Source organism: Schistocerca serialis, chromosome 1 (assembly GCF_023864345.2).
Source record: "Schistocerca serialis cubense isolate TAMUIC-IGC-003099 chromosome 1, iqSchSeri2.2, whole genome shotgun sequence".
Classification (NCBI taxonomy): domain Eukaryota; kingdom Metazoa; phylum Arthropoda; class Insecta; order Orthoptera; family Acrididae; genus Schistocerca; species Schistocerca serialis.
In genome coordinates, this window is record NC_064638.1 from 908,426,338 (window position 1) to 908,453,712 (window position 27,375).

The 27,375-nt window shown below is 39.8% G+C and overlaps 1 protein-coding gene across 1 annotated transcript; it reads left to right on the forward strand.

Moving 5' to 3' along the window:
- The first annotated feature begins 770 nt into the window (after positions 1-770).
- Positions 771-3,096, forward strand: LOC126445728 (uncharacterized). The gene is made up of 3 exons (XM_050090976.1): positions 771-1,131; positions 1,227-1,544; positions 1,662-3,096. The coding sequence occupies exons 1-3, from the start codon at positions 771-773 to the stop codon at positions 2,870-2,872; spliced, it is 1,890 nt and encodes a 629-aa protein (XP_049946933.1). The 3' UTR covers positions 2,873-3,096.
- The last annotated feature ends 24,279 nt before the right edge of the window (positions 3,097-27,375 follow it).

Consider the following 27,375-nt stretch of genomic DNA (forward strand, 5'->3'; position numbering starts at 1 on the left):
AAATAACGACTGAATCAATCGCCACTGAGCTACTATACATTTAGTTTTAAGTTTTTGCTTTTCACCGACCAGTGCATCGACATGGCGTGAAAGAAGAGATGATACGCTTCGAGAGTGGTACCATAGATGTTTAATGGGCCGGACCTCAAGCGGATAAAATTTAGTTGTACGAAATGCTATATATATATATATTATACTATACATATTATTATTATTGGTGTTTTGCCCATTAAGAGCGCAGTTGGACTAAACTACATGGCAAATTCGTTTTGCTGCCTTCCTTGGTGCCCAAACTTTCCTCATTCGCTCGCTGTGTTTCTGTTTCCGGTCCTCTGTCCATGCTTCTTGTCGGCTTCGTGTCTTTGGCTTCATCTTGATTGCCTCTTTGGTAGCTCATATTTCTTTCATCTTTCGGCTGTGATCTTGCTTGCATTCTTTGGTACATTTTACGCCTGTTCGTTTGTCACAGTGTCATGTAGTTTACATTTCTTAATGGTGTTTCTGAATTTTATTCTATCATTTATTGTGTCTGCTGTTATGTTGAGTTGGGGAGTGTCTCCCGACAGTACGCACTTGGCTGTTTTGACGTTTACTGACCGGAAGTTGGTTTCACGTGACGAGGCATCCTGTTCGAAGACGCCATTCATGTTGATGTTTGCCTTGTGCTCCACTTAACTGCTTTCGTTGTTTGTTGCTGCTTCTTGTTATTTCGTTGCTGCTGTTACGTTTTGTTATTGTTTCTTGTTATTGTTTAGTTTGTTTTAGCAAACATGAGTGATTCCCAAGAAACGCTCTATAAGTGTGAGGAATGCAGTTCAGAGTTTAAAATGCGAAAGAACCTCTACGCCCATATGAGGAAAGTTCATGAACTTGATATCCATGTGTCTAAAAAAGGAGAAGGCAGTGAATTGTGTCCCCAGTGCGGAATTGCATTTATGAGATGCAGTTCATTAAAACGTCATCAAATAACTGTGCATGGCATGAAGTCGGAGGAAAACAGTCGGAAATGGCGCATTATTTGCCCACAGTGCTCTCTCTCGTTTCTCACCTATGACACACTGAGAACACATATTCAAGAGAACCATGACGTTAGTTTTGAGTGCCAGGAGATAGAATTTGGTGGTCTTGCAGGTTTGTTTTTTATATTTATTGTGTTAGTCACGTTTTAGTAAATTTTGTTGATCCCAAGTACATGACTTAAAAATACTGTCTTAACATTTTTTCAGACTTTGAAGAGTGGAAAATTTCTTACGAAAAAGTAAACCATGTTCGTTATGTAATGAATTGTTCGGAGCAGGAGCGACTAGAAAAACGTGTTCGATATTACCACTGCCATCGCTCTTTCAATTTCAATTCTAAAGGAACAGGTGCCAGGTGTGTCAAAAGTATGGGCACGAATAAAATAGGCAGTACTTGTCCATCCAACATGCATGTGACAATAACAGAGGACAAATGCTGCTTAAAATTTTTTCCAAAACATATGGGACACACCCAAGATGTGGGAAGAACATTTCTGCATGGGAACGAGAGGGCAGAGTTGGCAGGTAAAATGGATTATGTTACACTTATGTACATGAAACATGAAATTATCAAATTTGTGTGAACAGACGTAGGGTCTATCAATGTGCTTCATTTTTATTTCCTTTTTTTTCTTTTTTCAGGACGGCTGTCACAGGGTGTACCTGTTGGACGAGTCTTACAAGATGTCCGAAGTGCACCAATCGCTGCAAGTGTGGAGAGAATCCAACTCCTTGAGAAAAAAGATTTGCATAATATAAAAAGGGATTTTGATATTGGTTATGCAACGAAGAAGCATGAAAATGATGCAGTGAGTGTGAAATTGTGGGTTGAAGAAATGAAGAGACAAAGTGACAACCCAGTACTGTATTTCAAGCAGCAAAAACAAGTGGATCCTAATTTTCAAGATGAAGACTTCATTCTTATTATAATGACAGATTTTCAGGCCGAACAACTTCTAAAGCATGGAGAAGATAAAATATGTGTGGATGGCACTCATGGCATGACTGCATACGATTTTCAACTTTTTACTATTGTCGTTGTTGATAGATATGGTGCTGGAATGCCAGTTGCATTTTGTTTTTCAAATAGGGGAGACATGTGCTTACTGTCTTTTTATTTCAAATGTGTGAGAGAAAGGGTGGGCACTGTAAAGACCAATGTGTTTATGTCTGACGATGCACCAGCATTTTATAATGCATGGTCAGCAGTAATGGGACCTGTGCCAAACCAGTTGCTGTGTTCTTGGCATATACAACGGAACTGGTCTCAGAATTTAAGGAGAATTTCTGGGGGTAGTGAGAAAAAATCAGCAGTGTTTAGTTCACTAAAGCGACTTCAGACTGAACTGGATATAGATGTTTTTAGTTGTAGTCTGGAGAAAGTGGTGGAAGACTTATTGAATGATCCGGATACTGCAGAATTTGGCAGGTACTTTCTTAAGATGTACTGCCAGCGAGTGGAAAAGTGGGCGTATTGTTTTAGGCACCGATTGGGCATTAATACAAACAATTACTTGGAGTCCCTACATAAAGTTATTAAATACAGTTATCTAGAAGGGAAAAAGTGCAGAAGGCTGGATAACTCATTAAATGCTTTGTTATGTTTAGTGAGAGACAAAGTATATGAGGGCTTAGTGAAGCTCTCAAAACGTAAGCAGTGCTCTAGGGCGTCAAGAGTGAAAGCAAGCCACAACGATAGCTCAGCTATAACAAATGGGATGATTTTATGCAGGGGTGAAGGGTTGTGGGAAGTGCTTTCTTCCACTGGTTGTGAAGTGTATGTTGTTGTAAAAAATTCAGAACTGATATGCGAAAGAAAATGTTCACTTAAGTGCAACACCTGCAACATATGAGTACATTCGTATAAATGCAGCTGTTTAGACAACATTTTAAATTTTAACATATGTAAGCATATACATGCATGTGCCAAATCATTGTCTGGTGCTGTCCAGGAGAGTGAACAGTGTTCCTTGCCCTCTAGTGCAGACAATGAATATGTGTCAGCATTGCTTTCTGGCAATTCAGAAAAATCTGCTGACACATTTGAACAGGATGTGATGTCTCACTGTAAAACTATAGTTGCACTCAGCAAAGGAACACAGTGTGGACAGGAGACTAAGGCCAAGGTATTGAAGGATCTGAAGAAGATCATTGGTAATCTTAATAAAGATTTTTCTTTCTCAGAAGAAAACGCAGTAAATGTGAATGCCATGATTGAATCTCAGGCTAGATTTTTTTCCACAAAGCAGAGAAGGGTTTTGTGAGGGGTGATTAAGTGTTTAAAAAAAAGTAAACTCCAGGTGGATAGCTATAATCAAATTTGGTTTTGATGGTCTGAAATAACTCTTTAAATGCATTAATTACAGCCATTTCTTGTAATCCCACCTGTGAGTCTACTGCAGTTAGCGCTGTTTGAAAAGAGTTTAATGTTTCCTTGTTAATGATCCTTTTTGTGAATACATAATTAGAATACTAGGAAACAGCTGGTTGATTATTAGTTCTCTTTGTATAAAGTCCCATGACTAGTGCTCTGTTGGCAGACGTCATTGGGTCAACTAAAGTCATCTCATAGTCCCATGTATTTAGATTTGGGATAACAGTGCCAAGGCAGGCATCACCTCTGGTTGGTAAATGACATGCTACAAATAGTCCATAAATTGTTAATAGATTCATAAATTTTCCTCCTTAGAACTCTCCTTGCAAAAGTGTACATTGAAATGAACACCCAGTGCAATTTCTGATTTCAAGTGCATAAAATAGCACAGCCAAGATTCTATTTAGATGAGAAAATTTTCAAAGTTGCCATCTGGACAATGGTATACTAGACAACAATTATTATAATAAGATTTAATAAGTCCGAAGCAGCCAACTCAAAATCTAGGTCCACACAGTAGCTTTTTAAATCAATTTCTTTAACACTAGATTTTCTGTTGGTATATTTAGATACATCACCGAAGGAAGCAGGTGTTCTGCACCATGCACTTATTGAATTTAGGCATTCAATTCAGATATACTACCCTGCTTCTTGTGCTGATAACCAATGTTTACATACACAGTAAAATTGGCTTCACTTCTATAAAAAGTGATAACACATTAAGTTTAGTTCTAAGATACAGGCATTATGGGAGTAACTTTTTGAGCACTATGTGACCCGTTTACACTTAATTCTTCTTTCTGTTTGTCACAGAAAAGATTATTTCACAGGAATATTGGCGACACTATGGAATAAAAAAAACGATACATCACAATGTTTTTGGGCCATGTAGCATTATCCATTACATTATATCTAAGATCAGGGTAAACACTTTCAAGATTTTCACCCCTTTTTTTTTTTTGCTGGAAGCTAAAGACGTTTTCTAGAGTTGTACAAATTATGACTCTGTTCAGGTCTAGCCATAATCTTTTTTCACCATACAGCATTCCCTATGCAGGTTTTCAACAGGGCTGGAACTATACTATGGCTACTTAAAAGCCGCTTTTCGTCGTCCAAAATATTAAAAATACTTCATATTCCCCGGTTTGGTCCCCCTACATGCGAATGCGAAATAAACCGAGGTAGCAGACTTATGAGCAGTATAGCCTTGTGTTAACCTTTTAACCACATTTATTTTCCATATTTTACGCACATTTCGGTATAACAACTAAGATCCACAGAAAGAAAGGGAAAAAAAACCTGACACTAATCGGCAGAATATTTCGGCGAATCTGTACGCACATATATCAATTACGTAAATTTCAGTATGGGCCTACTGCGGAAATTTTACACTATTCTGTTTATTGAACATGAAGGACTAAATCATAAGATGGAAATTACTTTGTGCTTAACTAATTCCTTCAGTATGCACGTGTGCAACTCAGTGATCTCCATACTGATGCAACTGCACTGCATGAAAACCGTCCTCGCAGCAAAGTGTTTACTGAAGGGACAGTCACGTGACTTCCGGCAGCCAAACGTCAAAACAGCCAAGTGCGTACTGTCGGGAGACACTCCCTGTTGAGTTGGTTCAGGTCGTTTTTTACCTCTGCCACCCATTTGTTGTTGCCCAGTCAAAGATCTTTTTCGTCAGTCTGTGTGATGGCATTCTGTATAGGTGTCCATCTAATCCACTGGTCTATTGAATGTGACCGGGCCAAATATCTCACGAAATAAGCATCAAACGAAAAAACTACAAAGAATGAAACTCGTCTAGCTTGCAGGGGGAAACCAGATGGCGCTATGGTTGTCCCGCAAGATGGCGCTGCCGTAGGTCAAACGGATATCAACTGCGTTTTTTTAAATAGGAACCCCCCTTTTTTATTACATATTCGTGTAGTATGTAAAGTAATATGAATGTTTTAGTTGGACCACTTTTTTCGTTTTGTGACAGATGGCGCTGTAATAGTCACAAACGTATAAGTACATGGTATCACGGAACGTTCCGCCAGTGCGGACGGTATTTGCTTAGTGATACATTACCCGTGTTAAAATGGACCGTTTACCAATTGCGGAAAAGGTCGATATCGTGTTGATGTATCGCTATTGTGATCAAAATGCCCAACGGGCGTGTGCTATGTATGCTGCTCGGTATCCTGGACGACATCATAAAGTGTCCGGACCGTTCGCCGGATAGTTACGATATTTAAGGAAACAGGAAGTGTTCAGCTACATGTGTAAACTTCAACCACGACCTGCAACAAATGATGATGCCCAAGTAGGTGTTTTAGCTGCTGTCGCGGCTAATCCGCAGATCAGTAGCAGACAAATTGCGCGAGAAACGGGAATCTCAAAAACGTCGGTGTTGAGAATGCTACATCAACATCGACTGCACCCGTACCATATTTCTATGCACCAGGAATTGCATGGCGAAGTTCTGCCACTGGCCACAAGAGAAATTATGGGACGATGACTGATTTTTTGTGCGCGTTCTATTTAGCGACGAAGCGTCATTCACCAACAGTGGTAACGTAAACCGGCATAATATAAACTATTGGGCAACGGAAAATCCACGATGGCTGCGACAAGTGGAACATCAGCGACCTTGGCGGGTTAATGTATGGAGCAGCATTATGGGAGGAAGGATAATTGCCCCCCATTTTATCGATGGCGATCTAAACGGTGCAATGTATGCTGATTTCCTACATAATGTTCTACCGATGTTACTACAAGATGTTTCACTGCATGACAGAATGGCGATGTACTTCCAACATGATGGATGTCCGGCACATAGCTCATGTGCGGTTGAAGCATTATTGAATAGCATATTTGACAGGTGGATTGGTCGTCGAAGCACCATACCATGGCCCGCACGTTCACCGGATCTGATGTCCCCGGATTTCTTTCTGTGGGGAAAGTTGAAGAATATTTGCTATCATGATCCACCGACAACGCCTGACAACGGGCATCAGCGCATTGTCAATGCATGTGCGAACATTACGGAAGGCGAACTACTCGCTGTTGAGAGGAATGTCGTTACACATATTGCCAAATGCATTGAGGTTGACAGACATCATTTTGAGCATTTATTGCATTAATGTGGTATTTACAGGTAATTACGCTGTAACAGCACGCGTTCTCAGAAATGATAAGTTCACAAAGGTACATGTACCACATTGGAACAACCGAAATAAAATGTTAAAATGTACCTACGTTCTATATTTTAATTTTAAAACTCTACCTGTTACCAACTGTTCGTCTAAAATATTGAGCCATACGTTTGTGACTATTACAGCGCCATCTATCACAAAGCGAAAAAAGTTGGCCAACTAAAACATTTATATTTCTTTATGTACTAGACGAATATGTAATAAAAACTGGGGGTTCCTATTTAAAAAAACGCAGTTGATATCCGTTTGACCTATGGCAGCGCCATCTAGCGGGCCAACCATAGCGCCATCTGGTTTCCCCCTTCAAACTAGATGAGTTTCATTCTTTGTAGTTTTTTCGTTTGATGCTTATTTCGTGAGATATTTGGCCCGGTCACATTCAATGGACCACCCTGTAAATATACAGGGTGTTTCACTAAATGTGTTTGCCTCTGTAAGTTACGAAGTAATAGGCGAAGGAAATATTTATTGCAGTAGGTCACCACAAGAAACATCACACTGTCTGCAGAGTTATGAACATAGTTTATTGTCTTATTATCCAAAGAGTTACAGCAAAAAGGTACAATTTTTTAAATGGAACAATAGTTGTTTTTATCATGCACTGGAATCAGTAACATCAGTTGTGTATACCTCAATTTAAATTACATTCCTCTCACTTTTATTTTGGGAGCTACAACCCTTCAAAGTTTCAGGGGCAGATACCACACACTGTACATAATACATGGCTGTGTGGTGGGTGATGGATGTTCTGGCGGTGGGAAGTTGATTTAAATAAGATGTTCAAATGTGTGTCCATGTTCCTGAATGCACAACGCAATGCACATTGCAATGTAACATTGCCGATGTCACGGAGCAGCATGCATCCTCGATGCGCCATTTTAGATCACGTAGGGATGTGGGCTCAGTGACATAAACACTATCCTTTAGATATCCCCACAAAAAGAAATCTAATCGTGTTAAATCGGGCGAACCTGTGGGCCAATAATGAGGACCATGGCGCCCCATCCACCTTCCTGCAAACCTATTGTTTAGTTCTTCCACAACAGCACACACAGAATGGGCTGGGTGACCATCGTGCTGCATCCAAATATGGGCTCTTGTGTGTAGACACACTGTTCAAGGAGATCACCCAAACTGACGACTATAAACGCACGATATAACCCACCTGTCAGTGTGCCTGGGAAGTAGTGTGGACCGATGATTTCATCCCCAAGGATTCCACACCATACGTTAGTCGATCACCTACAATGACGGTCGACAGGTTGTACCCACCAAGGATTGTCTGTGTCCTAGTAGTGCATGTTATGGCGATTCACTGCAGCATAATTTGTGAATGTGGGTTCATCAGAGAACATAACACCTTGTAAAGACTCCAGCGTGAAATTACGCGTGGCCCATTCACAGAATATAACTCTCGCACGGAAATCGTTCCCATGGAGCTCCTGGGTCAGTGACAGGCGTTATAGGTGAAACTTGTGGCCGTGTACTATACGCCACACAGATGTGAGACTGACACCAGCAACGGCTCGTAAGCTGACCTGAGGATCGTGGTGTACTGCAGGTAAAACAAACACCACCGTCTCCTCACTTCTTGCAGTTCTTCGTCTGTTACTGCAGCACGTTACCAGGCTGCCTGTTCCCCGAAGTCGTTGTTCGGAATTTAAGAATATAATGGCTGCTGGAGCTCTTCGCCTAGGATATCTCACGGCGTACGCCGTGGCTGCTTCAGTGGCTTTGTGACGGCACTCGTCGAGCATCAGCAACTTGTCAATGTACTCGCTGTTCATGTATGCCATCTTCATCTGATGTCAGTAACTGTGGTATATTGAACCCCGTTTGTTTGTGTGGCTTGAACTGTCAGGTATACTGCCGTGTGCGGCGCCAATCGTCAGTCTAACAGCGCATCGAGGAAGCTTCTCGCTCCGCGACACCGGCGACGTTACAACTCGGCCGCACCACATTTAGAAGGCACATTGCGTTATGCACAGCGTCTGTGGTATCTGCCCCTGAAACTTTGAAGGGTTGTAGCTCCCAAACTAAAAGCGATAGGAATGTAATTTAAATTGATGTATACACTGTTGGTGTTACTGATTCCAGTGCATGATAGAAACAACTATTGTTCCATTTAAAAAATTGTATCTTTCGCTGTAATGCTTTGGATAATATTACAATAAACTATGTTCATACCTCCGCAGGCAGTGTACCATTTCTTATGGTGGCCTACCACAATAAATATTTCCGTCGCCTATTAATTCGTGGAGCCGGCTGGGGTGGCCGAGCGGTTCTAGGCGCTACAGTCTGGAACCGCGCGACCGCTACGGTCGCAGGTTCGAATCCTGCCTCGGGCAGTTAGTTAGGTTTAAGTAGTTCTGAGTTCTAGGGGACTGATGACCTCAGAAGTTAAGTCCCATAGTGCTCAGAGCCATTTGAACAATTTTATTACTTCGTGACTTACGGAGGCAAACACATTTATTGAAACACCCTGTATATACATGCGTGTCTGTGTGTGTGTGTGTGTGTGTGTGTGTGTGTGTGTGTGTGTGTGTGTGTGTGTGTGATAATCGAACAATTGACTTTTTATTAAGCACCAAGTATGCAGTAAAATACGGTTTGTATTACTTCAGTATTGGTACATTGCATTATATTTTTTTCCTGCACTATGAGGAAGACTGTTCATGGCACCAAATTTTGTTTCAACAAGAATTCATGCTTTAAATGTAGTAGCGTAAGTATTAATTATCTCTTATTACGTAAATTTCATGCCGATTCACACTCTTTGTGTTCGCTTTTGGCCTGCTCCCCAGCACAGTTATTCCAAAATTAACCAACAGAACTAACACATTTGTTATAAATAGCCGTTTTAGGCGTCAATACTGCAAGCAATAGGGTAATAAATCATCATCAGAGTTATATCTCTTCTTCAGTTCTGAACATTCCATCTGCATGAAATCCCTACATCTGCAGTACATATCTTTCATGGCATCCTATTCAATATATATTTCTGCTTCCTGAATTGTCATCAGAACGTCAACTCAAGAAGAAATTTTGAGGTGTTGTTGGAATCAATGTCAGTTAGTTTATTAGTTACAAGATTCTGCCAGTCCATGTAGCAAAGCAACATTTCCTTGTACCCTTCTATCATCTTTTGATGTAAGTCAACAATTACCACTTTACCAATCCGAATTACTTATTTAACTCTGCGAATTTCGGGAAAATAATATAATTTTAAAAAAACTGTTATTGAGAAATTGGTGAATTTCTTCTGCCACAACCAGCCTCTCCTCAAGGTATTTAGAATCAAAATAGAGACGGAGAGCATTCCACTGTTCTAAATTCTTACTGCAATGGCCTACAAAGATAGCTATCGTGTATATGATGGATGCAGAAATTTATGAATTTTGATATCAAAAACTTTTAAAATTTATGCAGCTCTGTCTGTCTCTTAGCATTAGCTTTAAAACGGTTGTGAATGTTCCTACCAAGGTCTCATATTTCTCAACTGTGAGTGCTGTAGTATACCAGTCCATGGCAACAAAATTATGAATAAGTATATTTTTAAAGTAGGGAGTTTTATTCTGTTCTTAGAAAGTCCCATTTTTTGAAAATGCTGCCATGAATAGGCCACATAATATGGTACCTTCTACCAAACGCTTTCCAATAAGTATGTAATCGACAGATGTAAACAGTAGTTTCAAAATACATTTTACTACAGTGGACCACACAAACAAGTTCGTAGGAAGAAAGTAACTAAAAAGTTTGAGTTCATCTAGATAATTCTATTTATTTAAATAAATGAATACACATTGTAGTACGACCATAATTATATACATTGGTGCAGGACGGTAATACTATATGCATCTCTCTTGCCATTCAACCTTTCCATTGGTGTCATAAAATATTCTTTGGATTCCTCTCGTACTGCCTGTGCATCACAGGAAGGTCTTCGAGATACTTTTGATAAATTCGTTAAGCCTGTATAGTTGCGAGTAGCTTCTCTCCATTCTCCAAGAGTAATTACACCACTGTCTACGTCTTCTGTATCCAAACTATTTGGAGGTGAATAAATAGTTCTGGACGTTGCACTTTGCCTTAAAAAATTATGGACATACGTGCAAGCTTTTTTAACTATTCAGCGTTCTCAACTTTAAGTAACAATGGCTTCCTAAACACTCGAAAAACAGAGGACATTATTCCGAAAGCGTTTCCGACAATTCGTCATGCGCGAGAAAGTCGGCAATTAAATATTCTTTCCTCTGACCTTGGTAGCTGGCTAGCATACGGTTTCCTTACATTTGTGGTAAATGGAAATGCCTCGCCCGCTACTAAATCATATGGTGTCCAATTTTCTCTTCCTGGAAGAGTTTCTGAGGGAGGAATGTTTAATTTATTTTCCATTAACGCTTTATGAAACGAAGTGTTCTTAAAAACTCTCCCATCTGATATGTGGCCCTGACGACCAACATGTATATACTGAAAGCAGTAATTTGCGTCTGCAATGGCCATAAAGACGATACTATATGCTTTTTTGTAGTTAATATATTCACTTACAGTATGGACAGCACATATAATTTACACATTTGCCATCTATGGCTCTTACACAATGAGGGACGTTCCGCTTCACTTCTAAATTTCTGGCAACATTCTTCCAGTCTTCGGTGTCCTTTGGAATCTGAAAAGTAAAATATTATCATTAATTTCTCTATTTTTTTCAGAACGACGACACAGGGGACACCGAAACAAAAGATGAAGATGCAATTCAGCCTTTTTAAGAAAATGTGGCTCAAACACCAACTATGTCTCATGAGGAAACACAGAAAAAAAGAATTACTAAACCTAAAAAAAGAACAGCTCAGGAAATGGAGAGAGATGCTCGAGTTGAGGAAACTTACCAGATTTTAAAAACTGTTAACAACAGAGATGAATGGCGTGTGTATGGAGAGTTCATCGCCAATGAGATGAGAATATTTCCACCAACTACAGAAACGGATGTGACGCAAGTCATTGGAAATATAATATTCAAAGCAGCTTTGGGGGAGTATGCGAAGTGAACTCCCAGCATCACGTCATTACCCGTTGTCGTGTCGGAAAACAGTACAGAAATAAGCTGCCCAGAAGCTAACTGCGAAAATATATACGTTGATAGTGATACTGCCCCCCCCCCCCCCAATGAACAATTGACCTTGCCGTGGTGGGGAGGCTTGCGTGCCTCAGCGACACAGATAGCCATACCGTAGGTGCAACCACAACGGAGGGGTATCTGTTGAGGGGCCAGACAAACGTGTGGTTCCTGAAGAGGGGCAGCAACCTTAGCAGTAGTTGCAAGGGCAACAATCTGGATAACTGACTGATCTAGCTATGTAACACTAACAAAAACGGCCTTGCTGTGCTGGTACTGCGAGCGGCTGAAAGCAAGGGGAAACAACGACCGTAATTTTTCCCGAGGGAATGCAGCTTTACTGTATGGTTAAATGATGATGGCGTCCTCTTGGGTAAAATATTCCGGAGGGAAAATAGTCCCCCATTCGGATCTCCAGGCGGGGACTACTCAAGAGGATGCCGTTATCAGGAGAAAGAAAACTGGCGTTCTACGGATCGGAGCGTGGAATGTCAGATCCCTTAATCGGGCAGGTAGGTTGTTGTTGTTGTTGTTGTGGTCTTCAGTCCTGAGACTGATTTGATGCAGCTCTCCATGCTACTCTATCCTGTGCAAGCTTCTTCATCTCCCAGTACTTACTGCAACCTACGTCCTTCTGAATCTGCTTAGTGTATTCATCTCGTTAGAAAGTTTAAAAAGGGAAATGGATAGGTTAAAGTTAGATATAGTGGGAATTAGTGAAGTTCGTATGGAAGGAGGAACAAGACTTCTGATCAGATGACTACAGGGTTATAAACACAAAATCAAATAAGGGTAATGCAGGAGGAGGTTTAATAATGAATAAAAAAATAGGAATGCAGGTAAGCTACTACAAACGGCATAGTGAATGCATTATTGTGGCCAAGATAGATACGAAGCCCACACCTACTACAGTAGTACAAGTTTATATGCCAACTAGCTCTGCAGATGACAAGAAATTGAAGAAATGTATGATGAAATAAAAGAAATTATTCAGACTGTGAAGGGGGACGAAAATTTAATAGTCATGGGTGACTGGAATTCGGCAGTAGGAAAAGGGAGAGAAGGAAACGTATTAGGTGAATATTGATGGGGGTAAGAAATGAAAGAGGAAGCCGCCTGGTAGAATTTTGCACAGAGCACAACTTAATCATAGTTAACACTTGGTTAAAGAATCATGAAAGAAGGTTGTATACATGGAAGAAACTTGGAGATACTGACAGGTTTCAGATAGATTATATAATGGTAACACAGAGATTTAGGAACCAAGTTTTAAATTGTAAGAGATTTCCAGGGGCAGATGTGGATTCTGACCACAATATATTGGTTATGACCTGTAGATTAAAACTGAAGAAACTGCAAAAAGGTGGGAATTTAAGGAGATGGGACCTGGATAAACTGACTAAACCAGAGGTTGTACAGAGTTTCAGGGAGAATATAAGGGAACAATTGACAGGAATGGGGGAAAGAAATACAGTAGAAGAAGAATGGGTAGCTTTGAGGGATGAAGTAGTGAAGGCAGCAGAGGATCAATTAGGTAAAAAGACGAAGGCTGGTAGAAATCCTTGGGTGACAGAAGAAATATTGAATTTAATTGATGAAAGGAGAAAATATAAAAATGCAGTAAATGAAGTAGGCAAAAAGAAATACAAACGTCTCAAAAATGAGATCGACAGGAAGTGCAAAATGGCTAAGCAGGCATCGCTAGAGGACAAATGTAAGGATGTAGAGGCTAATCTCAATAGGGGTAAGATAGATACAGCCTACAGGAAAATTAAAGAGGCCTTTGGAGAAAAGAGAACCACTTGTATGAACATCAAGAGCTCAGCTGGAAACCCAGTTCTAAGCAAAGAAGGGAAAGCAGAAAGGTGGAAGGAGTATATAGAGGGTCTATACAAGGGCGATGTACTTGAGGACAATATTATGGAAATGGAAGAGGATGTAGATGAAGATGAAATGGGAGATACGATACTGCGTGAAGAGTTTGACAGAGCACTGAAAGACCTGAGTCAAAACAAGGCCCTGGGAGTAGACAACATTCCTTTAGAACTACTGACAGCCTTGGGAGAGCCAGTCCTGACAAAACTCTAACATCTGGTGAGCAAGATGTATGAGACAGGCGAAATACCCTCAGACTTCAAGAACAATATAATAATTCCAACACCAAAGAAAGCAGGCGTTGGCAAATGTGAAAATTACCGAATTATCAGTTTAATAAGTCACGGCTGCAAAATACTAACGCGGATTCTTTACAGACGAATGGAAAAACTAGTAGAAGCTGACCTCGGGGAAGATCAGTTTGGAATCCGTAGAAATGTTGGGACACGTGAGGCAATACTGACCCTACGACTTATCTTAGAAGCTAGATTACGGAAAGGCAAACTTACGTTTCTAGCATTTGTAGACTTAGAGAAAGCTTTTGACAATGTTGACTGGAATACGCTCTTTCAAATTCTGAAGGTGGCAGGGGTAAAATACAGGGAGCGAAAGGCTATATACAATTTGTACAGAAACCAGATGGCAGTTATAAGAGTCGAGGGACATGAAAGAGATGCAGTGGTTGGGAAGGGAGTGAGACAGGGTTGTAGTCTCTCCCCGATGTTATTCAATCTGTATATTGAGCAAGCAGTGGAGGAAACAAAAGAAAAATTCGGAGTAGGTATTAAAATCCATGGAGAAGAAATAAAAACTTTGAGGTTCGCCGATGACATTGTAATTCTGTCAGAGACAGCAAAGGACGTGGAAGAGCAGTTGAATGGAATGGATAGTGTCTTGAAAGGAGGGTATAAGATGAACATCAACAAAAGCTAAACGAGGATAATGGAATGTAGTCGAATTAAGTCGGGTGATGCTGAGGGAATTAGATTAGGAAATGAGACACTTAAAGTAGTAAAGGAATTTTGCTGTTTGGGGAGCAAAATAGCTGATGATGGTCGAAGTAGAGAGGATATAAAATGTAGACTGGCAATGGCAAGGAAAACGTTTCTGAAGAAGAGAAATTTGTTAACATCGAGTATAGATTTGTCAGGAAGTCATTTCTGAAAGTATTTGTATGGAGTGTAGCCATGTATGGAAGTGAAACGTGGACGATAAATAGTTTGGACAAGAAGAGAATCGAAGCTTTTGAAATGTGGTGCTGCAGAAGAATGCTGAAGATTAGATGGGTAGATCACATAACTAATGTGGAAGTATTGAATAGGATTGGGGAGAAGAGAAGTTTGTGGCACAACTTGACTAGAAGAAGGGATCGGTTGGTAGGACATGTGTTGAGGCATCAAGGGATCATCAATTTAGTATTGGAGGGCAGCGTGGAGGGTAAAAATCGTAGAGGGAAACCAAGAGATGAATACACTAAGCAGATTCAGAAGGATGTAGGTTGCAGTAGGTACTGGGAGATGAAGAAGCTTGCACAGGATAGAGTAGCATGGAGAGCTGCATCAAACCAGTCTCAGGACTGAAGACCACAACAACAACAACAACAACAACAATGATACTGGTGAGAGTGAAGAATTCATTGAAGTATCAGATACATCAGCAGAGCTCCATCAATTTTTGCAATTTAAAAAATAAGTGAAATACTTTGTACCATTTATTTAATTTTGCGTATAACTTACTTAAAAATGAAAATAAAAATTATTTAAATATAGTGAGTATTGATCTTGCGTGCTTACCTTTATGTAATTCTTCAACACTGATGAAATAGCTTCACATGCTTCTGGCATTATGAGGGAAATAGCAGAATATGATACTTCGAATAAGTACATTAGTGACTTGTACGAATCCCCAGTGCCTAAAAAACGCAATGCGATGGCCAGTCGAATTCTTGGTGAAATACTGTCTTAGCAATTGGTATCTTTTTTTTTAGAATAAGAGGTGTAGTAAACTGAAGTAAATAACTTAAGTCTTCACTGGAAATTCTCGCAAAATTACTAAATAATGCACAATCATCTGTTGCCAGATCTCCTAGTATACTCGTTCGTGGACCTTCTTTGAATATTCTTCTCTTGCACCATCGTTTCCTTTTCCGTTTAGTTTCATTTCCATTGATAGCGGCATGTGCGATGACCAAGTAAGCAGCCACCGTAATCCTTTATCACCCATTCTCCTGCAAGACCGACTCAGTGTGGCACAAATTCTGTTGCTTTAATATAAATTAACCTGCTGCATGCAACATAGGCACCAAGATGTTGCCTTTTGTAGTAAAATGAAAGACGACGCACTTCACATTTCCGTAGCATGCCACAATGTTGCAAGATGATGCCCCAGCGTAAACGATCCTTCTATCGTGTCGTTGTTAAGTGATCATGGTTCAGAGTTCAGACAACGCCACCTAGGTGGCGTTGGTTCAGACAGCTACGCAGACGATCCAGGTCCAAAATACTTTCGTACAATTAATTTTTACTTAATTTTTTTCACAAAATTATGAACTGTCCGTCCGCTTATTGAAATGTTTGTTCTCTGTCTGTAGTCTGGGCAGCTGTCATATTATACATTGGTTATAGAATATGAGTCTGTGGTAAGAATACATTACCTTCGCAAGTAAGTGTGATGAATAGTGAGAGACGGCGAGACACCAAATAGACATCTCACGGAAATGAAAACAGCAAATAAATGAGAGTGAATTATGTTACAACAAAGGAATTCAAGAGTCAAAAACTCCAAAATAGAACCCAACTTTGAAAACGTTAAAAACGTGTTTTGTCGGAGCGCCGGAAAAACTGTGTGACTGTGAAACTGTTACGTTCATTTGTTTCTGCTTTTGTGACACAATGTTTTCACCATTTCCTTGGGAGTGATCACAATCTCATTCATACGAGCACCTAAACCGCGCAACGAGGAATATCTCACTCACTCACCAGCCGTACAAGTTAGGTGCGTCGATAAAAGATTCCCATCATATGACACTTACTGTCACTAATGCCGTGTTTGACACACTAGACGTGTTTTCTAGTGGAGGATTCGTTTGACTTGTCGCTTTGTCATCAAACGTTTCTTGTTCCCATTAGAAAGCCACTCCTTTCGGCTGTGGTTGTGCAGAATCAACATTCATTATAAGCCCCTTCCTTACAACTCGCTGCTGCAAACGGACGTTACACAACGACGTTTGAATACAGCGAAACAATATTTGGGTGAGGGAGCTTCTAACATGGCTCGCCTGCTTTACAATCCTGTTTCATTACCACTTAATCGTGACGCTGTTACTGTTCCATCCTTGTGAGTATAGAGATTAGCTAGAAAAATATCTGCTGGGACATGGGGTTTCATGTACTCAATCGAGTATATTACCATGAGTTGCTCATCTCCTTTTAAGTTCAATGATGCCTTCAACCATGAAAGAACTTACATCTATAGCACTGAAATTATGCCACTTTTTGCAAATGTTACATCATGTTTGGCCTACCTACTGAAATGGAGCAAAGATTCAGTGTTAATGGGTGCTTAGTGAGAACTATTTGTTCAGGTTACCATTGCTAAGTAATAATTAATCATCAGGTAAATTAATACATCCTGTGATACCCTAATCGTTATCTCCTTTTGTAGGTTTCTAAAGTATGTATGCATAGTTTTGAAACCGTTTGGAGATTGCTTGATCATGTTAGTAGACAGAGGTCCATCAAATTGTTCAGCAGGCTCTAAAAGTTCTCAGCATCTCACCAAAATTTTGAGGACAGTGTGAGCTGTCTACATCTTTAGAAATGCTCGCTGCCGAAGAAGAGTTTTTGTAGAGAACAAAGTCTTCGGCCCTTTGGGGTCTTCCAGATGAAATAAACTTCTCTTAAAGGTTTTTATTCTTGTCACATCTAGCTTTCTTATTTTATTGGCTCTGCTAGATTTCTTCATTTTCTTTCTGTTAATCTAGCTTTTACCCAAGGCATTTTTTATGGGTAATTAAATCATTGATTTATTTTTCTTAGTGTGTTTCCTTTTTACAACATACCTCAGTTCTTCTACCACTAGTGTTGACTTCTTAACAAGGCAGAGGAATTTGAGATCTGCAGCTATAATCCTGTCAGAAACATCAATAGTAGAAACATATGGAAAATTATTGTTAAGATTACATTTTGTCACTAAAATTCAGTCAAATAAGCTTTAAAACTGCAGTATTATTTCCATTGGTGAAGGGAAGGAGGAATTCTGTGCCAAACGATCCAGATCACGATTGATTTCGCTTTTCTTGCCATTAGATCAAAGTGTCTTATCACAGAATAACTCCAGACAAGCAAGAAGTGGTAGGTTATGGCTTGTGTGAGGTAGCAGAGTAACCAAAATTATACTGTTGGTAATTTTTTTTTTTAAATCGTCCAGAAACATGAGTTTCGGATATACTAGATTGTGAAAGAACACTTTCACTTTGGCTGCTGTGAAGATAGTGGTCCTTCATAGACGTGCCTGATGTGTGTAATGGAAATTTCATGAATTCCCTGAGCCATTCCCATCCTGCTATGTTCTCTTTGCCAAGTCTTTGTTACATATTTTCCATTTCCCTAGACAAATTAATATGCCAGAATCGTTGCAGAGTTTGTGGTTAAGCTATAAAGCATATTTTATTAATAATTAATATACTAAGAAGTTTTTTCTTCCACTTTTGTTCAGAGCTCATTTGAGCTTAAAACTGATATAATCAATCCCAGAAGGACAAACCTTGTTTAACAGTTTGTCAGGGCTGGTTTGTCAAGGTCCCAGAATATTTAACTATCACAAAGATGTAATAAAGCATGTTTTAAAGGACCAGCCAGTAATTCTCAGGCAGCCCATCATGGTCGAGTGAGTGCATGGTAAGGGAAAGTGTAGCCAGTGGTAAATAGCACGAATGGATAAACGCCAGGGTGGCCACGAGCAGTGAAGCTTCCGGAACTTGTAGGGTGAGTAGGAATATTCCACCCCAGATCTTTACATGAAAGAGAAAACCAGTGTAGGCCCAGAGTGATGGAATATTCTGGAAGACGGTAAAACAAGCTAGGGGAAAGCGGATGCAAGGTACTGTGCCCGAGCAAGGCACGCCTTCAAAGTGCGTATATAAAGGGCATCCAGGAGCAGCAAAAGATAGTCAGTGCAGAAGTTGAAGAAAGCACAAGTGGGTGCAACACTGACCACCTGAGAGAGAGCAGCAGCCACTACAGATGGAACGATAATGACTTCAGCCATGAGAGGATGGTGGTACTTGGGTGCACACAACTGCAACTTTTAGATAACTTTACCTTTTCATCTGAATAGTACTGAATGGAGACAGCCTGTCTCTGTCTCAAGTTGTTGTGTTATAGAGTTTTACTGGATGTTAGTACGAACAAGTTACTGTTTAGTACTTGTCTCCTAGTTAGTGTGAATTATGCCATAGGGCCAGTGGTTGAATAGTTAGGGCAAGGGGCCAGTGGTTCAGTAGTTAGAAGAAAAAGTTGCAGCAAAGACACTTGTCTTGTAACTTTTGAGAACATTTCTCTTGGAGTACAGCGAGCAAGCACTAAAAAAAAAAAAAAAAAAAACTGTCAGTTGTGATAAAGTATGAGGAACACTCTGAGAAGACATTTTCTGGCTGAACCTATAGGGACTTGTAGGAATCTGTATACGGAGTAAAGGGTAAAGGACCTGACATATCACATTCTTCTATGGCAATAATCCAATAAACTGGTTTAAGAGAGAAGTTGTACCTTACTACTTCGACAGACCTGTGATGCCTAAATCCCGTTTTATCTCCCTTAAACAAGAATTTGTCAGCTGTAGCTACACCACCTCAAGTAGACAGGGCGAATACTACCTCTCGTCTCCATTGTGAAGGTTCACTGAGGTAATCACAGACTCAGAGTATTGTTAACATGCTGGTTGCACCATGCAGGCCATGCCACCACTATATAAGTAACCTGGATCTGTGCCAGGATGCAACAGACTGATGTAGAAAGTCCTGTGATTCTTTGTAATATCTGTAAAAATATTTTCATGGATATATTAGCCAATTTCATCTTTCAGCAATTCACTTGATAATTTCAATGATTGGTGGTTCCATCTTACTCGTAGTACATGAAATCTGTAATTCATAGTATGACTAATTATTATGCTTAATAAAGCTTTGGTTGACATATAACAGACAATACATGCTTCTAGGGGGGTTAACTGAACACTGACCAGTTAACCTCAAAAACGAGTGGGTCACTTATCCCCATGTGTACTCGTGAAATATATTTCGCAGCAGCATAACCCCAACTGAAAGAACATTTTAAAATTGCATATGCAATCAAACTTTTACAAACTTAATTCTGACTGCAGTTGTCAAAAACATAGTTCATAGTCAGTGACTAACAATAGAACAGAAACAAAAGAGCAAAGAAATTACTTCAAATCTTGTTATCTCAGCAATGGTTAATAATGTGACAGTTACTTACTTTAGTTGCCAAAACATGAGATGTGATGAAAGGTGCCTAAATTACATAACTAAATTTTCTAGAGACTGAAAAACTTCTGGATCAATTGAAATATGTGAGTTTTTCATATTATGTGAGAAGTAGTCAACATAAGAGCTATCTTAAGATGTTACACAAAGTATAAGTGAACTGCTTTAATTACTCTATGTGGTTTACCATTTTGGTTCTTATTTATGCTTGAAGGAAGAACTTAGTTTGGTGGATTAGGGATAGTATAGATACTTCTGATGGACTTTGTTTTCTAGTCTGGCATTACTAATTCATAAAATTGGCTATTTTTTATTGTTAACAGCTTTTGTGACAGAAGAGCAGAATTTTATTATTTATTTTTCCTATATGTTGTTGATTTTTTGTCATTTGTTGCCAGTTTTCACATCCATATATTCAGTAATTTTTACATACCTTGCATTTGGTAAAGCATGTGAAAAACACACACACACACACACACGAGAGAGAGAGCGCTTGATACGAGACCGATCTTTTTAAAGGCAGCAAATGATGGTTGCTAACAATAGGAGTATAATGTAAAGTAGTAGCATAGCATAATGGGTAAAAAACATTCCTGGTGTGTACAAGGTCATGAGTTTGGTCTTGTCAGATTCTGTGATACATTACTGTTTCTAAATCTTATCAAAGTTACTTTATTATTTTTATTCAATTAATTGGTTTGGATGCAGTTCTGTTTCTAATAGCCCGCATCTCGTGGTCGTGCGGTAGCGTTCTCGCTTCCCACGCCCGGGTTCCCGGGTTCGATTCCCGGCGGGGTCAGGGATTTTCTCTGCCTCGTGATGGCTGGGTGTTGTGTGCTGTCCTTAGGTTAGTTAGGTTTAAGTAGTTCTAAGTTCTAGGGGACTTATGACCACAGCAGTTGAGTCCCATAGTGCTCAGAGCCATTTGAACCATTTTGTTTCTAATATTTGCTGTGTCATTTTCATCATCATATTGACTGTTTTAAATCGCACGTATTTTTTCTTCTTATGATTCCTTTTTCATTTGGAATCAGCGCAGGCTACAGCGTGCCAAATTTAACACATGTGGGTTGCGAGGGCCGCAGGAGGGCCAATGCACGGCTTTGATAATTCCTTCCAGAAATACTCAGAACAGTGTGACATTTCATTTAATATTGTGGTGTGGCATTTTTCAGTCGGCACAATTCTCTTCAGTCTGGTGGAATTGTGGTGTCAGCACTGTTTACCCTTTGCTATTTGTTCGTAATATGAAGGACTTTCACAGGATCAGTGACAGTTTGCATAAAAAGAGACAGTCCTGCAATCTATCATCACAAGCCTTTAACAATGAATGGGGATGACAGAAGAGAGCGATGAGAATTTTCGATATGTAATAAGCACTTGCATAAGTGACAGGTGCAGGAAATTTGCTATGAAGCAATATTAAAATGCTACGGCGAAAGAATTTAAAGATTTAATTGACAATGAAAGAGCAAAAACATACAGTGATTGACAGACAAAATTCATTGTTTTGTACATTAAAAGCACTTTGTTGTTAATTTTTCAGCCTTGATGCACGTGTAAAAACTGGTGATATGAACAGTAAAATTCCTGAAGTTGCAGGTTATCAGTTGAAATAGTCCTCAGTGGAACTTAAGGAAGAGTATGGAGACCTTATTATTGCAAAGTGTGCTGGAATGATTTTTTTATGTTAAGCTTGCTATTATTGAAATTGTGACAGAAAAAGGAGTGCAGGAACAAAAATTAGAACATCCAGACTGGACTGCAGATCTCGTTTTACGTGGATTTGACTGCACACTGCCTGCAGTAAGACATTGCAAGGTGTTCTAAATTCTTTTCCTCAGGTAGTTTGCAAGTCTCCATAATGAGGTTATAAAAGTGCTACACTATGTCGCGAACATATGTGTGTGAAAGATGTTTTCTTCTATTATGAAACTAAATAAGTCAACCTTAGTGCAAAACTCTGTGATGCTATCTACGTCTGTCCAAATGCTGACAGTTTTTACCAGATAAAAACTACACTGCTAGAAAAACAAAATTACCACATCTGGAAAGACAACATCAATTTTGATCCGATAATGGCACACGCCACTTGGGGGATTAGTAGGTGTAATAATAATGGTTTGATCTGATGACAGCATATGCCACTTGGGGGAGGGGGGGGGTGTTAGTAGATGCATTGATAAGGGTTTAAACATTGTCCACCAACAGATAGTGTTGTAGCATATCTACCAGAGTGCCACCTGTGTCTGCCCTTTAATAGGGAGTTCTCGTAGCCATAAGGCTTAGTGTGGTGCAAACATGTGCTTCCTACAGCCAGAAGAGCTAGTTTGAAAGTGGTCAAATCATGGCCTTCAATGTGGTGGGATGGGCCTTTTGGAGAATCGCCATACAAGTTGGATGTGCTGCATCAGCTGTACAACGCTGCTGGTATCAGTGGACTCATGAACATTCTCCCACCCATAGAAAAGGTTCTGGACATCCACGCAGCACAGATAAGAGGGCTTGTGAGCCCAGGCTTGTTAACACAAACTATTGCAAACTGATTATTATTAGCAGTGTGAGTATGGACACCTCTAGCTCATCTTCCACTCACACTACAGCACTGATTTACATGGCTTGACTTTTGCCATCACTCGGAAGATGGAATGGCACACCGTGGTCTTTAGCGTTGAAAGTAAATTATGCCTGCATACGAGTAATTGTCATTTACGCATACGACACAGACCTGGTGAACCCCGTATAGTAGAGTGCATTCATCTGAGATACACTGGTTTCTCCCTAGGCCTTATGGTCTGCAGTGTGATAAGCTACAACTCTCATTCACCTTTGGTGTTTCTGGGGGGGACACTAACCAGCACTTGCTACCTGCAGAATGTTTTTAGACCTATTCTTTTGACGTTCCTACAACAGGAAAGTCACGTGCTGTTCCAACACGATAATGGTCACCTACACATTACCCGTAAAACTCAACATGCTCTGCAAGATGTGCAGCAGCTTCCCTGGCCAGCACAGTCTCCACACTTGTCTCCAATCAAGCATGTGTGGAATATGATGGGATGAGAAGTGACTTGTCAACCAACAAGTCTTACAGGACTATGTTAACAGGTTGAGCAGGCATGGCATAACATTCCCAGGACAGTATTTGCCATCTGTATAATCAACTGGGTGCCATAGGCAGCATCTACATTGCCATCCATGGAGGAAACACCACTTACTACTATGGGTGTTTCAGCATGGGTCAATACCTGGTACCTCAGAATCACCTGTGATATTGATCTGCAAAAGTAATAATTTCATTTACTCTGTATGCACTGTTGCGGCAATAAATCTTGAGTGAATTGGAAATCTCTAAAAGGAAGTACTATTTTTTTCTGGCAGTATATATTTCTTCAATGTGTCAAAAATAATAATTCAATAATATTGAAAATTTGTTTTGTTTGTGATCCGTGTTGCTGAGAAATGTGACATATAAAACCAAGTCATACGCAGTGCTGCTGCTGCACTGCAATGTAAATGCGGGACATCTGCAGTTTCCCACTCCTCATGCTGAGACAATGTGGCACGGGAGTGCCCAGGCTGAGCGCTATGGCAGTTGTCCCAGGTCACGGCCTGCGAGCCAAATTCTGGGCCACCCCTGCTGTAACCGAATGCCAACCAGGACTGCTCATTGGTTGGTAATGTGGTAGCTCATGTAGCCAGTGTGAGGATCGTTTCTGGTGCCATAATCAATGAAAGCAAGAAATTGCAGTTTGCTTTCAGCACTTAAACAGAAACTTTTCTCTCTTGAGTTTGCTAATAGATGTTACCTAAATAACATGTTGTCTGCTGCATGCTTAACTCTGGATGTCTCACCAAGAAGCCATGCCAGGCACATGTCACAGATGTGAGGCTCTGCTGTTGCTGCTTGTGCCACATGGTATTCGATGTGTTAATTGTTGTGAACAAAGGGAGCGTGATTAACAGTTCTATTGTAGAATGCTGACGCTATTTTCTTGGATATATTGCACATTATGAGTTTGTGGTTAGGTTAGAAAATGAGTTTAAATTTAAGGTTGTAAAATGTGCTCTCTTTCATAGTTAAGTCATTGGTCATTTAAAATCAATTGTCAGCAGAGCATCTCGTGTTCCCATCGCATGTCAAGGTGGCCACTTCAGACATTGCTTAGAGTTACATGCATATGTTCTCCCAATCTGTGCTCTGCCTCTAATGAGAGTACTGTTGATTGGATGTTAAACCCTGCGTTTTTTTATATGAAAATTAGTTTTTTTATATGAAAATTAAATTGAACATAACTTGTGAAGTGACCCACCCTGTTTGTGTGTTGCCTTTAACCCAGCAGCAAGCGATGTGGCAACAATGTATCAACAAGTGACAAGAGACAAATGTCAACTAACAAGTAATTTTAATTAGGCTATATCTCTGTGTACATGTTCAAAATGGTTTCCAATAATGGTTGTGTTGCTATGGAAAAGAACAGTCAGCAAGTGAACATACTGACAGGTCATGTTTAGTATAATTATGTCTTACCAGTTAAGTTTATTTTTTGTAAATCCAAATTTACAGTAATTAGATTCTTCTGCGTAAGTATTCTTCACATATACTGTCTTTACAAAGGAGAATAGTTTGACATTTATTGGAACCATGATAAATCACTTCAATCGTCTGGAAGCGGTGTGTTATTCTCACTGCATGTGGCAGACAGTTCCATTTCTTTACTAGGTACTATGGGTGTGACATGCAGGGAATTTTGCTCCAGCACTATGTCAAATATTTAGACAACCTGGTTCCATCAATTCAGAACTTCTTGTTATTTGATATATATTTTTGAACTGTATATGTTTTTCTCACATTGAATTTTAGTAATTATCAATAACAATGTTGGTGATTTTGGCTTTATGAGAAACATATTATTATTGACAGTTTTGGGTAAAACAAGTATTTATTCAAGCAAAATCAGGACAAATAGCACACTGGACTCGCATTCGGGAGGACGACGGTTCAATCCCACGTCCGGCCATCATGATTTAGGTTTTCCATGATTTCCCTAAATAGCTCCAGGCAAATGCCGGGATGGTTCCTTTGAAAGGGCACGGCCGGCTTCCTTCCCCGTCCTTCCCTAATCCGATGAGACCGATGACCTCGCTGTCTGGTCTCCTCCCCCAAACAATCCAATCCAATCCAATCCAAAATCAGGACATGTTTCCTACCTTTCTCCAGTTCCGCATTTGCTGTTGAGGGTGTATGGTGCAGGCACTGCATTCTGGGACTGAATTATTATAAAAGTAGAGAGACTTGTGTGCCTGAGTACTTGGTAATGACATAAAGCTGTGTTAAGATATATTTACCGCCCATTAAACGAGATAGTAACAAGAGAAATTTGTTAAATAAATTTTTTACTACTTCTTTCTCAACTACCTCATATAGGACAAGTGTAAGGATGTTACCTGATTATACTATGCAGTCAGCAAAAGAACATAGGGATGCAAAGGCAAAAATGAGCATCCAGCAATGGCGGATACAGAAAAGCCTCTGGGAAGGGGTGCTAAAGATACCTTGAGCTACCTTTACTTTTATATAAAACAAATAATCAAATCACATGCAAAGTTTAAGAAAGATTTATTGAAACTGATTATACACATATACAAGACAATGCCATCTTATGATATAAAAAGTTACAATTACCGGAGATATATGCCTTAATAGTTATCCATACCTAACTTGTATTACAAGTTAGGTACAGGAAACTATTGTTACATTATTAGTAAAAATATTGATACGAGTCTTGTAACAAAATTTTTACTGAGAAATTACTATGAATTGCTATTATTAATACTTCAAAATTGACTGATCACTCTCACTCTTGATTAATCTTCACACTTGCACTTGCTACAACTAGGACTTGTTCATTCTTCAGTCTTAATATTTCTGATACTGAATGAAAACTAGCTTCCTGTTCGGTGAATAGTCCACAATTATAATGCTACGTATTGAAGGTTCTCTGTACAAGAAAACAGTAGAATATCTGCGACTTTTCTCAAACAGATGCCAGACAGAATAACTTATTGAGGTCACTAGAATGGCCGCGACCTTTCTCATAGGTATGAGTTATAGTTCAATTCTTTTATCTTGGCGGTTCGCGCATGCCCGCCCAGACGCAGGAGATTGCTGCGTTGCCAGTTGCACGCGACAAGAGAAGCAGCGCCATAGCATAGTTCGCAAACTTACATTTAGGGGGGAGCGCGCAGTTTATGAAGTAAAGCCACCATGGCCGCATTAACCCTTTCGGTGCTATAGAGACGTGCTCCCCGCAATCCGCGATGTGCGCGATTTTGTCATCATTGCACTGCTCACCTGTGCAGACACATGGTGTTTCGACTGCTTTGACACAATTTATCATTCGATTTCACAAAAACTATTTGGCCCAAAAATTTTATTTTTACACATCTTCTTGACTGATACCTTCCCCCCATAAATGACTTAATTTTGTTTTGATGTTCAATGCAGTTATTGTGCAGCATTAGATGTAGTAAACCATTGCACGAAATTTTGAAGAGTTTGCAGAGGTAAAAGTCCATAGCGTATGCTTTCCGTATGGTCGATTTTAGTTGCCACTAGAAATTTCAAAAAATTATATTCAAACGAATAAAATTCATGAGGTAAGACACTTCAATATTGTTTTTAAATTAAAGAAAATATAAAGCACCGATCAAGGCTTGAACTCAGAACCTTTCGCGTAGCAGCCATACACTTTAACCATTATGCTAATCCAGCTCGTCATTCAATACGATTCCCGGAGGATTTTAAAAGATCACGCAAAATACTGACAAACACTGTTGGTATGATTATGAATTACTCACATTTCGTCGAAGTACAATAGGAAATAAACAATTACCGCTGTTCTTTATTGCGAAAAAGCGGTTAGTGAGAATGATACAAACACCTTTCTTTGCTATCGCCTGAATTAGGAAGCTTATTGCTTGTTTGGTTTAATTAATTAATAGAATATGAAGCAATTGGTATAAAGAATGCTTTTTCCAAACTTTCTATAAAAGAAAGTTTACTATCAAGACATTGATTTTGTTCAATTACTTTATTTATGACTGAACGTTTCTAAAGCTGAAGACACTCGGCCGTACTCTGCACTGCAGTCGAGCTCTGGCAACGTCGTTCTCTGTTCGTTGGCTGACTGTGTTTTGTGACGTCAGATGTGCAGAACGAACCTAAACTCGGCCGCCGTCATAAATGACGCGCACTTTAGCTATCGATGTGCCAG